This window comes from Patagioenas fasciata, chromosome 4, assembly GCF_037038585.1.
Source record: "Patagioenas fasciata isolate bPatFas1 chromosome 4, bPatFas1.hap1, whole genome shotgun sequence".
In the NCBI taxonomy this organism is placed as follows: Eukaryota; Metazoa; Chordata; class Aves; order Columbiformes; family Columbidae; genus Patagioenas; species Patagioenas fasciata.
The window spans coordinates 71695987-71708258 of NC_092523.1; the positions used below are offsets into that span (position 1 = coordinate 71695987).

The 12272-nt window shown below is 42.3% G+C and overlaps 1 protein-coding gene across 2 annotated transcripts in view; it reads left to right on the plus strand.

The window, feature by feature from the left end:
- Positions 1-12272, plus strand: part of NDST4 (N-deacetylase and N-sulfotransferase 4) — a 109821-nt gene that overhangs the window by 96175 nt on the left and 1374 nt on the right. For both annotated transcript variants that reach the window (XM_065837321.2, XM_065837320.2), the window contains 3 exons: positions 2405-2514; positions 7507-7609; positions 7920-8433. In XM_065837321.2, the coding sequence (XP_065693393.2) occupies positions 2405-2514; positions 7507-7609; positions 7920-8039 (333 nt within the window). In that variant the 3' untranslated portion in view covers positions 8040-8433. The remainder of the gene's footprint in view (positions 1-2404; positions 2515-7506; positions 7610-7919; positions 8434-12272) is intronic.

A 12272-nucleotide genomic window follows, 5' to 3' on the forward strand; every position in this document is an offset into this window, starting at 1 on the left:
AACCTAAAGCAAACATTTTAGTACTATGAAACATATGCATGAGCACTCTTTACCTCTGGATATGCTCCATAGCTCACATGTGTGCCTATTGTAAGAAAAGGTTGTCAAAGAGTATTTAATGAGCAAGCATAATGAACAAGTATGTCCAGAGATTGTTTTACGTGGGACATGATTTTGCCAAAAGGATGTAGAACTGCATTTCGTCTATATAGTCGGGGGCCAGGAAAAACAAACAAAAAAAGAAATATAAGCTTTGTCTTTTTGCAATCCTCAGTTTTCTTTTATACAATCTCAGCTGTGCTACAAAGAGAAGAAGCAGGTCAGTCCCATTTCCAGTAGAAAGGAGAAAGCCTCAGCCATTTACTCACTTCTTTCATCTCTGGTCTTTCTTCTCTTTCATAAATGGGAAGGGAGTCCTGCCATCCAGCGGGACCTGGACAGGCTGGAGAGTTGGGCGGGAAATAACCTGATGAGATTTAACAAGGGAAAGTGTAGAGTCCTGCATCTGGGCAGGAACAACCCCAGGTTCCAGTATAGGTTGGGAAATTACATGTTAGAGAGCAGTGTAGGGGAAAGGGACCTGGGGGCCCTGGTGGACAACAGGATGACCATGAGCCAGCACTGTGCCCTTGTGGCCAGGAAGGCCAATGGCATCCTTGGGTGTATTACAAGGGGGGTGGTCAGTAGATCGAGAGAGGTCCTCCTTCCCCTCTACTCCGCCCTGGTGAGACCCCATCTGGATATTGTGTCCAGTTCTGGGCCCCTCAGTTCAAGAAGGACAGGGAACTGCTGGAGAGGGTCCAGAGTAGGGCAACAAAGATGATTAAGGGAGTGGAGCACCTCCCTTATGAAGAAAGGTTGCGGGAGCTGGGTCTCTTTAGTTTGGAGAAGAGGAGACTGAGGGGTGACCTTATTAATGTTTATAAATATATATAGGGTGAGTGTCACGAGGATGGAGCCAGGCTCTTCTCAGTGGCAAACAATGATAGGACAAGGGGTAATGGGATCAAGCTGGAACACAAGAGGTTCCACTTAAATTTGAGAAAGAACTTCTTCTCAGTGAGGGTGACAGAGCACTGGAACAGGCTGCCCAGGGAGGTTGTGGAGTCTCCTTCCCTGGAGACATTCAAAGCCCGCCTGGACACCTTCCTGTGCGACCTCTCCTAGGCGTTCCTGCTCCAGCAGGGGGATTGGACTGGATGATCTTTTGAGGTCCCTTCCAATCTCAAACATACTGTGATATTGTGATACTGTGATCTTGCAGCAAGGGCAGTCCCCAGGCAGCACTGCCCTAGGACCAAACAAGGCACGTTCTCCTCATCAGCCAACACACCCCAACTTACTCCTCTGAAGTAGAAGTGGCTGTTCTGGCAAATTTGAAGCATGCAAAGGGTGCTGAACATTCTGTACCCTGTTACCTGTGCTCCTTATCTGCCCTCACGCCGTGCTGCTGCCTCCTCTCCTGAAGATTATTCTCTTCCTGCCATAGCAAGGAGCAAATAAATGTAGCCTTCTTATTAAACATGCAGGGGCACATTGACATATTTCTTGTAAAACCGGTAACCACTCATGTTTCGTAGTTATAGTGATTAATTTTACAAGATACACAACAAAATGCACTCATTCTTAATAAGGTGCACACAGAGAATGCACTCACAGTGCTTACTAATGGGCACTCAGTAATGTGCATTCAACTCAGTGTGTGCACTCAGAAAGTTAATAATTCATAATAAGCCTTCACCATAAATATAAAACACATCCATTCAGAATAGTTATTAGTAATACTGTTTGGTTCTCTGGTAGACTTTTGATACATTGTCTTAACATTTGCCTGTGGAAGTCAATGTACCTTTACATCACATCAATCTTTAATTAAAAACAAAAAATCCTTTGCTAACAATTCTGTAAGTGTATAAGGTTGATACGCTGGTTGTAAGTCATAAATAAATTGCCATAATATCAGTTTTGAACATGTAATTGTATAATTTCTGAACATTTAATTCTAAGATATACATGAGCTTTTTGTCATTTTTCTTATTCCATGTCAGGAATATTTTCTACTGACACATTGTAAACCTTCACAAAAATTTTACATTCCTTCCTTATCTCTTTTTCTCAGAATTCTCTGAGATTGGGGAAAGAGAAACTTGTGAGACCTATCTCTTGCATTTGAACAATGTGCAGATAGAGAGTTACAAGGTGCCCATGTGTACAAATTCAACATAATAAAGTACAAAACTAAATCTAAAAACCAGTTCATCCATATGATTTATACTAACTCTGTACAAAGTCACAAGTTAATTTTAATCTATATTGTCACAAACAAGATCACAAAAAGGAAATAATATTGTTCTTTCATAACCTTATTCCTGTTTTTAAATGACTAGCATATTTACCTCTACAGTTGCTTATTATTGATGGACAGCAGCTAAGAAGTGACCCAGCTACTGTGATGGATGAAGTGCAGAAGTTTCTTGGAGTATCTCCTCATTACAATTATTCTGAAGCTCTAACGTGAGTCTGTTCCTTTACTATCTGCCCTATAGAATTGCAGTGTACACCCCTTCCAAAAACCATGTTCCAACAATGATGATTTTGCAAAATTTGTTTGCTGGGGTTTTTTTTAAGTTATGTTTAACACCCATCTAGTTTTCCCTTAACTTGGATACATATAAGAGGTTACAGAATTTAATCGCACAGTTGCATACATTTCCACATGTAAATTTAGTTTATACAACGTACAGAACAAATGACTGCTCAGTATTTTGTATTAGATATAGAAAAAAGGCCCAGATGCATGTAAAAAACATCTGCTCTAGTTTGAGTGTTCAATTCGAGGTGTCCAAGACTCGTTTTCTCAGGGGACCTAGTTTTGCTTTCATAGCTGTACAACTTTAAAATGTAGGTTCAGTTGATGTGAGCTGAGTGTGTAAGAGCTCAGCACACATTTCCAAATCAGACTGTTGAACATTGTGACAGCCTCCAGAAGGTGAAGACCACCTAGTGTCAGGTGTGAAAAATTTGGTCTTAGACATTTTTACCACATTCATGTAGGAGCCTGAGGACAGAGATTCGGTTGGAAGCATTCAGTGTGGTAGGATTCACCTGTCTGTGCAGCTTCTTTGCTTGTTTGCTTTTAATGTGGACCAAATATATTGTTCCCTAATCCCATTTTCATAAACTATTGAGCCATTTTTGCTGACGTTTTAGCTGGTAGTAGCCAGGCACATGGTATAAAAAAATTTCAGCTGTACACTTACAATTTAGTAATATAACTAGATCCCTAACCTGGAAGTGAAGGGCTCAAGTACAACACCTGTAGTGTGGGGGAAGCTCATAGTTGCCTATGAAGCACAAACCCTTGAGCAGACTGACTGTTCATGGGCTTGGGTGTTGCTGCCAAAACCGTAGGTGTCCTGCAGGAGCCCAAATCAAGGTCCCCTGAACTTAGTGAAAGCCCTTTGACTTCCTACAGCCTTTAGTTCAGATCTAGCAAAAGCAGCTGCAATGAGCCCAGATCACATTTCCCATCACCACCCAGAGGATAAGGCTTTCCCTGAAAGGGGGTTAATGGCCTGTGTGGCACTCTCTCTTTGACATATTTCCTTCCCCACGGGAAGGCAGAATCTCTGCGGGGGCAGGAGAGGGTTGAGTATCTCCCTCCCCTCTTAGTCCAGCAGAAAATTGTAAGAAGCTTTTCTACATGTGAGGAGCATCATCTCATTAGAGGCAGAAGATCTGTACTGGGAGAGGTCAGGAACATCCATGGGCTGAGCAGGCTGGTGCTGTGCTGGAGGTTCTCCCAAACCAGTGTGTAGGCACAGAGCACGAGCCCTGGCCACTGTGCAGCCTGATCATGACTGCATAGGGGCTGGGATGTAGAAAAGCTTGTACCCCACCTTCCCCACAGGCTGTTCATGGGGAAAATGAAACCATGGACTTCCCACCTACTCCATGCTGTCTTGTCTCTGCTCGTGATTACTCTTTAAAGTTTCGTTCCCTGGGAGGGTTATGGCTATATATATATATAGATAAAACAGGTACAAAGCGAGAGATGAGTGCTTGTTGTTCTTTAAGTCTTAAGCATGTTGCCTTGCCAAAATCTTTTTCGAGAGGAAAAATTTTGGATTTCAAAATGTAATTTTTTAAGTCATTGGTTTCCGAAGTGGATGAAATAAAGGAGGAGTTTGAATACACAGCTGAACTACTGACGTTTGAACAACTGCTGCTGCACATCTGCACTGCCTTCTGCTAGGTTTTTAAAAATACACACCCACATACATATATCTTCCTCTCTGTAACTAAATTAAAGCCAGTGGAGCCACACACCAGGAAAAAATTTGGCCTCTCATATTTGTTTGGGCAGGAAAAAATGGATTGTAAACAGATCTATAAAATTATGCAATCACTGTTTAGAGGCACGAAGAATGCAAATGTACTGTGGAAGCACACATTTCTGCACAGATTTAGGATGGAAGAGAAAAATGCATTAAACTATGTAGTGGCTTTGTGTTAGGACTGTCAAAGCAAAAAAAAAGTGCATAGGATCACTCCTAGTCATTGCTGCCTAATAACTGTATACCACACATTTTTAAAGTTGTCACAAAGCAGCCTAAGGACGCAGTCCTGCAAACAGTATTGAGCAACAAGTTTATCACCCTGAGTAATTACATGAATGTCTTACAGGAGAGTAAAATCAACCCAGGTGGAAGGAAGGCACTAATCAGAGCACCGGCCCCTTCCCACCCATGGAAAGACAGCAGAGAGTAGACAGAACCAGGGCTCAGGCACAATCAACTAATGTTGCAAGGCTTTTACACATAATACCATCAACAGAAATACATTGAGATCCCCAGATTAACTGTTAGGAGAGGGAAACTCATCAGTGGTCTTCATGAAGTTCCCACTTGGGCATTGAAAGGATGTTTCCCACTTCTCACCCACCCATTCATTTTCACAGGGAGTAACCGAGGCCTTAATTTTTTAAGTATCTGAACTTAATGAACAGAAAACTAGGACACGTGGAACTGAAGTTTTAAAAAGACCTTTCCTTTTAATCATGGGAGGTCCCTATCAAAGCTCTGCTGACTGCTAGGAAGATGTATTTCATGCCCAGCATCCTCAGATGACTCATGGTCCAGGATAGCAAGGGCTGGTGGTCTCCTCCTTTCTGTGTTTTTCTCGACAGGCAGCAAAGGAGGGAGGCAGGACAGGGTCTGGGTTTGGCAAAGGGCGGCCAAAATGACACCTCCTCTGGCCCAGCTCCTCACACCATGCGCTAACCACAGGGGCAGCTCCATGTCCAGTCTTTCAAGGGAGATCTTCCCCCAGAGGCACTGCTCAGCCCTTCCTATGGAGATCTCCGAGCAGCCCACAGCCAAGGGAAAATCAGCTTGCTGGAAACTGCTAAGCACCAGAGCCAAAGGAGCAGCAAAACTCTGAGCTTTTTGCATAAAGAAGTAAAGCTTGAAAACAAGACTAGTCTGGGCCTGAAGCCCAGGTCCTCACTGGCACCCGCCCCACCTCTAGCATTGGGTACCCACTTCTCGACATACATGCAGTGGGCATCCAGGTTCAGCCCCACATCTCCCACAGGCTGACACTGCAACCTCCAGGAAGTGCTCTCCTCTCCTTACAGCTGGTTCCTGTCCATGCTGTGCGGCCGTGGCTGTATCATCAAATCTGCCCCTGCCAAGAAAGGCAGGGCAAGGGTGTTCCCTGCATTGGCCAAATGGCAGAAACATAACTGCATCTGGAGGAAAGCTTTCTGCTGACTGCTTTGAAAATCTCACTTGTAACTTTAGCCTTAAGGCTATCACTATTTTTAAATAAATACTTCCATTGTGCCCAATTACATTTTCAGGAGTCCTGAAAGTTTCCTTATACCTGAACTCAGTCGGTTGAATTCAGACTGAGCTGTCTTACCCTCTTTTCCCCTATGCAAATTTGCACATTCTCTTAATAATTTTCAATATGCTCCTTCTGAGGCAGAAATATTGTTTGAGAGAGAGTTCTGCAGATTTCCTTTTACCCAGCACACTATATTGCTTCTTCTCTTGGGAAATTACTGCAAGACAGCTAAAGTACTCCACTGTACAATGAGCAGATGGGAAAGGCCAAAGTAGAAATGAATCTATGATCAATATATCCATTTAATCAATGATTTATTTATTTTTAATTGACACAGCTACTGAGACAATTTAGGAAACAAGGGTCAGGCCTGAAATAAGAGGTTGGGCAAGAAAAACAGGTGAAAAAGGTTCACCCTTCTCTAGAAATCAGTTCACTTACGTGCAACAGCAAATTGCGGGTGCACTCATGTCATAAGGATAAATCCAGGGCGAAAGTTAGTCTGTAACTAATTAAGTCTGTGTTCCAGCCAATTATACTTCATCCTTTTCAAACATCTGCCGAATAGCAGAAATGCAAACCTTTTCAATGTTTTATGCATGCTGCAATCCCATAGCAATAAATTCAAAATGCTGCATGTTGTTCATTCCTTAGTGAATATGTTTTAATGCCTTAATCTATAATTCCTATATCTTTGAATTTTAGACATCAAAATCAAATTGCATATTTCAGATAAGACTGCTAAGACAGTGTTTGTGCTATAATGCAGTCTTTGGAATGAAAATTATATTTAGATCTAATGATATGGAACAACCAGCTTCTCAGGTGCAGTTAAATTACCAACAACCAATCAGCAGTTCTTTCAGAAGACCTAAATATGGCTTATTTCACTCAAAAATCAACATAAAATATTTCAATATTTTATGTCTCATCTTTTCGTACTTATGCAACAATCACACTTCTGTAGAAACAGACTTATCAATTGAGTCTGTGCCTGTTGAAGTTAACAAAAAGATCCGCTTGACCCTTTTAACCCCTCTCACCTTTACAGTACTGACCTGCAACAGCATCAGCTCCAACTGGCCAAATGCAGAGCTTTCCTTGAGCACGGCTGATAATGTTCTTATGAATATAGCGCATAAAATTCCAGGAAAAGAGCTGATTAGGATTTTTTCAACAAAACTTGCTTTGTTCAAGTGTCAATTGATCAAAACATTAGCAACCTGCAGGGATATACAGAGCAGCTTGACATGAATGAAATCTCTGATCAAAACCAGACAACAAAATATGAGTCGCAGTCTGGAGCAGAGCCACATAAGATCCTTGAGACTGAGGCTCAGGACCTTTACTGACATCCTATGGATTAACACATAAAACTTGTACTCTATATGTTGTAGTAGTAGAATAAAAATTAGATAATGCAGGTAAAGTGAAATGTGAAAAATGTCTTGCCTTGAGCCACTCCCATGGCAAATTTTGGGAAAATATAAATAACTAGAGCTTGCACAACAGAGGAAAGCTTTTCCTCACTCTGTCCTCAGTATTTCAGTCATCTAAAGAGATGTATGCAGCAATCATCTTTGGCTTACACTGTTGTTTTAGTATCCAAGAGATTCTTCCGTAGTTAGATGTTCTAAAAAATATAATCCTTTATAGGTTTGACCCTCAGAAAGGTTTTTGGTGCCAGTTACTGGAAGGAGGGAAAACAAAGTGCCTGGGAAAAAGCAAAGGTCGAAAATACCCACCAATGGACCAAGAGGTTAGTGTTTTCCAGAGATTTAACTTAACATTTTTTAATAGGGACCCTGTGTTTGACTCCTACAACAAACACTCTCTTTTTTTCTTTTTTTTTTTTTTTAATTATTTTCATGGGCTTGATATTTTTAAAAATCAGAAACTTTAAATGACCTTTGAGTGACGGGAGATTAATTGGCTCTTCTTAAGAGATCCTCTGTGCGAGCAGTGCATAGCTCTTGGGAGGTCACCACTCTGTGGCACAGACACATGCTGAAAACTGGGATCATGTGGGTGTCCTTGTTTGACTGTTGTTTTCTTTTCACCCTTCTTAGTCTCGAGCGTTTCTGTCAAGCTACTACAGAGACCACAACGTGGAGTTGTCCAAGCTGCTGCACAGGCTGGGGCAGCCCCTGCCCTCCTGGCTGAGACAGGAGCTGCAGAAGGTCAGATAGCACGCAAGGGCAAGGGACCCAATAAGGACAATTTCCTTCACTGTCAAACCCCTTGCTTCTCCGACTCACTTGTGATCGTCAGTAGAGGACCTCATGAATAATGCTGTTTCTATTAAAGACAAACAAACAAACAAAAAAAAGCAACCGACAACTGTTTGTATGCACGCGCTGACAGTGATTAGCATCAACCCCTTTTGTCAGCTTCCAGGAAATAATACGGAGTTACGTGGCATTACTCTTTATCTGGACTGGGATTCGTGCATAGCCTAATTCATCTGTTCACCAGGAAGCACCAGAAACTCTGTGTAGGACGGATTGACTTTGTTGTACATGACAAATTGCAGTCTGTCAGGACACAAGCAAAGGATGGGAGCATCTCTCACTGGATTGTGAGGTCGGTCATCCATTGGGGTTTTTCCATATTTGTTTTTCCTCTTTTTTCCACCCAAACTGGTAGGTTTTCCTATCATTTTATGGGTGGATATTCAGCATTTTGCTGTCAGGATTCCTAATGGTTATGATATATGTAGTATTCATGTATTATCATTGCTTTCTCCACAGAAAGAGGTGGTCTAACTTCTTGCCTAACTTCCTGGGACTCCTGTAATAACTGATGACAGTCTATGTTCTTTCTTTTGATTTGTTTGTGGTTCGGTGGGGTTTTTTCCTTCACAAGAAGGTGTGTCCTTATTTACTGGAGCTGTGTGGGTTGTTGAGGTGCAAGGCAGTGAGGTGGCCCTCCTCCCAGATCCCAGTGAAATCTCCTCCCTATCTTTTGGACGCAGCTAATATGCCACCCTTATAAGTCTTTTTATTGCATCTGTTGGGTTCCTACAGCAGCTGTGACAGAGCTCTGAGATGTAAAATAATTTCAAGTATTTTGCCACAATGCCATAGGGCTCTTTAAAACACTACCAAAGCCTCCTAAACTCTAAGCAGGCCACACAAGCAGTGTACTGACTACAACCTAATATTGACAATTTTGTTTCTATCTGGAAAGCAAGCTTTTTGCACTGAAACCTTCAAAGTAAGAAACCTTCAACAACCAAAGGTATTTTTAAGGTTTTGAAAAAACTACAGTCTGTTGAAAAATAAACTCTTTCCATAGACTTTAACTGAGTTGAAAGGACAAGTATATCCACTATACAGCACATACGCATATATGATGCATATATTTTTATGCCTGCATATCTACCTATTTGGATCAGACCTAAACTTAATTTTAAATATATGATTTTTGTTCCTTTAGGTAAATGAAAGGGTGGATTACCAAAAATATGCTGTTATGAAATGTGCATTCTTCTCAGATCTGTGTGGACAAGGTCAACAAGACTGGGCTGAAACGCACTGGGAAATTTAATCTGGGTGAACAAATACTATTCAGGCATTTTAGCCTTGTAACACTTTTTCTTCAAGAAAAAAAAATGCTGACAAAGCCTTGCTGCATGTTCTTTATGCAGCACAAAATGGAGCAGGTTTCAGTTTTCAAACTTCCCCATCTTAGTTCCCAGGCACAAGCCACGTCAGGTGCTGCAGAGGTTTTGTGCTTTCCCTTCCCATAAATTTGATGCTTTGCTGACAGCTCAGGAAACAGAGCTGGAGGTTGAGGTTGCACCATGAATTCAGACTAGTGAGACACAGCCTCCAGGAGTGTAAATTACTGCGCATCACTGACTGTGGTATCAAAGGGCACTTAGATAATTCATTTAGGCTTCAAAGCAGGTGATAGATGTAGATGTCTAACTTAGCACTTCCAGACTCCAAAAGCATGAGACTGTTCACCAAGACCATGACACTAGGTTATTTTGGACTGGCAAGTCCAGTGCTTCCCAGAGCGATCGTGGTGCCACCTGTCCTGCTCCCAGCTGAGTGGTGGTGGCACTTGCCGGTGAGTGTTGTTTGACGCCATATGTCTCCACAGCTTTTCCTTGGCCTCCATCTCTTTCCTCCACCACTGCCCATCTGAGTGTGCCTGGCTGTTTCTTCCCCCTGTACTATGTCAGCCCTTTTCCCGGTCCCAGCACTGCCCTGGTCCATGTACCTCATCCATGCGAGGAGCCGGCGCTGCCCTCCTTGGCCCCCCCAGGCATAAAGGAGAGGCCAAGGTGTAACCAGTGCCAAGTCCCTGCACAGCCCCTTCTGCTCCTGCTTTCCACCTCAGCCCTCACTCCATCAGCAGGAGGACCCAGGGCAGGGGTGGGAAGAGCCCAAGAACAGGTCCCCTCTGCCCAACTCAGCAACAGCATCACCTGCCCAGCCCCCCCAGTGCTGCACCAGCCCGTGCACAGCACAGAAAAGCCCAAAAGACAAGCGTTACCCTATTTCATGTTTGCTTTTAAATACTGAGATGGGATTAATCTCACATAAGTGAGACACCTACTTTATTTTGTAGGTGATGGAGGGAAATAGGGCTTCTAGGACACCATTCATCTGATCACAAAGCAGACTTCTTAAATGAGCGAGATTAATCTTGCCTCTCCGTCTCTATTGATTGTAAAAGGACAATAGGCAGCTTGTTCAGAGGAAGAGCTCAGCTGTGTAGGACTAAAATTAGGTGAGCTGAAAGGACATGGCATTTTATCTCACAGCAATAGCTGCTGAAGATGAGAGGGAGGTAGGTGGGTCTGAGGGAAGGTTATCTTTTTTGGTTTGTTTTCTTGAAGTAATTTTCCTAGTTCTTATATTTTGACTCTTCAAAACGAGATAGGATAATCCAAAGGCCAATAAAAGGAACATTATGTGTATCTTTTTGGGTTTTTTTGGTTGTGGGGGGCAGTCAGTTACATGCTTTGTTGCAAATTCACACTCTTTAGCACCAATCACACCAAAGACAACTAGTCTGTTGGGAGTTTTGCATAAGTAAGGTTTGGTCAGAGAAGAATATCTCAATGAAACTTTGATAAAATTTTAGCTGTTAAAATGCATTAAAAGTGGTTCATCGTTAATTAAAAGATTACTTCTAAACTTCTTGACTAAAAGTGAAATAAACATAAAACTGGTTTCAGGAGTTTTTAAGGATATAAGGCAAATGCCATAATATCTGGAAAATTTTTTCTTATTCCTAACTCTTTTTTTTGTAAATGAAAATCTAAGTCTTTCCAACTCTCATCTCTGTAATAGCATCACGTCCTTAAAACACACTGGACGTTTTTATACCTCGTTGTTATTTTTTAAGTTTGAATGGGCATCACATTTCCAAGAGATCTCGTGCTCCATTGAAAACTGACATTTGAAGTGACTTCATTATGTGTCATATAAAGATGAAATAACAGTATTTCAAAGCTTCATTCCTTCCACTTGTAATAGGATCCATCAACATAGAATTTCTCTAGACCACTGTATTACAGAGAAGCCTGTGTGAACTAGCTGTAAATTATCTCAATTTCTTTTATGCCTTTCATATTGCTGACCACATAATTGTTGAGATTCTTAAAGACCAGCAAAACAAATGCAATAAAAATGAAACATTTATTCACAGCAATGGGGCTGTAGCTGGGAAAGATAATACTGGCCCTTCTTTCCTGTTCATAAGCTGCAGGATTCATCTCCACAATACCTCCATGTGGTGCAGGCTGTAAATCAATAGGAGTTTTACATACTGAAGGCCTGCAGCTGCAGTTTGCTCCCATTCCCCTGCAAACAGTGATTCCTGCAAAGGTTTGAGGGAGCTTTGCCACACCGAGGACTTGAGTTACTGCCTGTGGAGACCAGCAGGAGTCTTTGTATTAATTCCAGCACACCCTGCCTGGGCCCCAGAGGCCGGTTTCATAAGGCACAATCCATGCGGTTCAAGCATCACATAGCCCTATCGCTGCTGGAAATCCATCACTAGTTTGATTTCTATTACCGAGTGGCAATTTCTTCCCCCTCTCCCACCTTCTTGGTCAGTGCTATGCTGTGGTTGGGGCCCCTGGTCCTGCTGCCAGCTGCAAGCCATCCCCACCATCTCTGATCTTGTCACACCATGTGGGTCTCTCGCCATCCCATCCTCCTGCCTCAAAGGCTATGAGAGATAGAAAACCCTATGGGCTGACACAGGTGTCAGGGTCTGTGGCAGCATATTTGATGATTAAAGCAGGACTCCAGCCCTCATGAAACTGAGCTCGTATAATCGAGGTTGTCTTTGAGCGAGAAGCAATCAGAATGGAATCCAAAAACTTCTAAATTATGCATTGACCTCTCAAGGTCTAAAATAAAGTTGCCGGATTAACTGCTCACAGATGTTTTCTAATA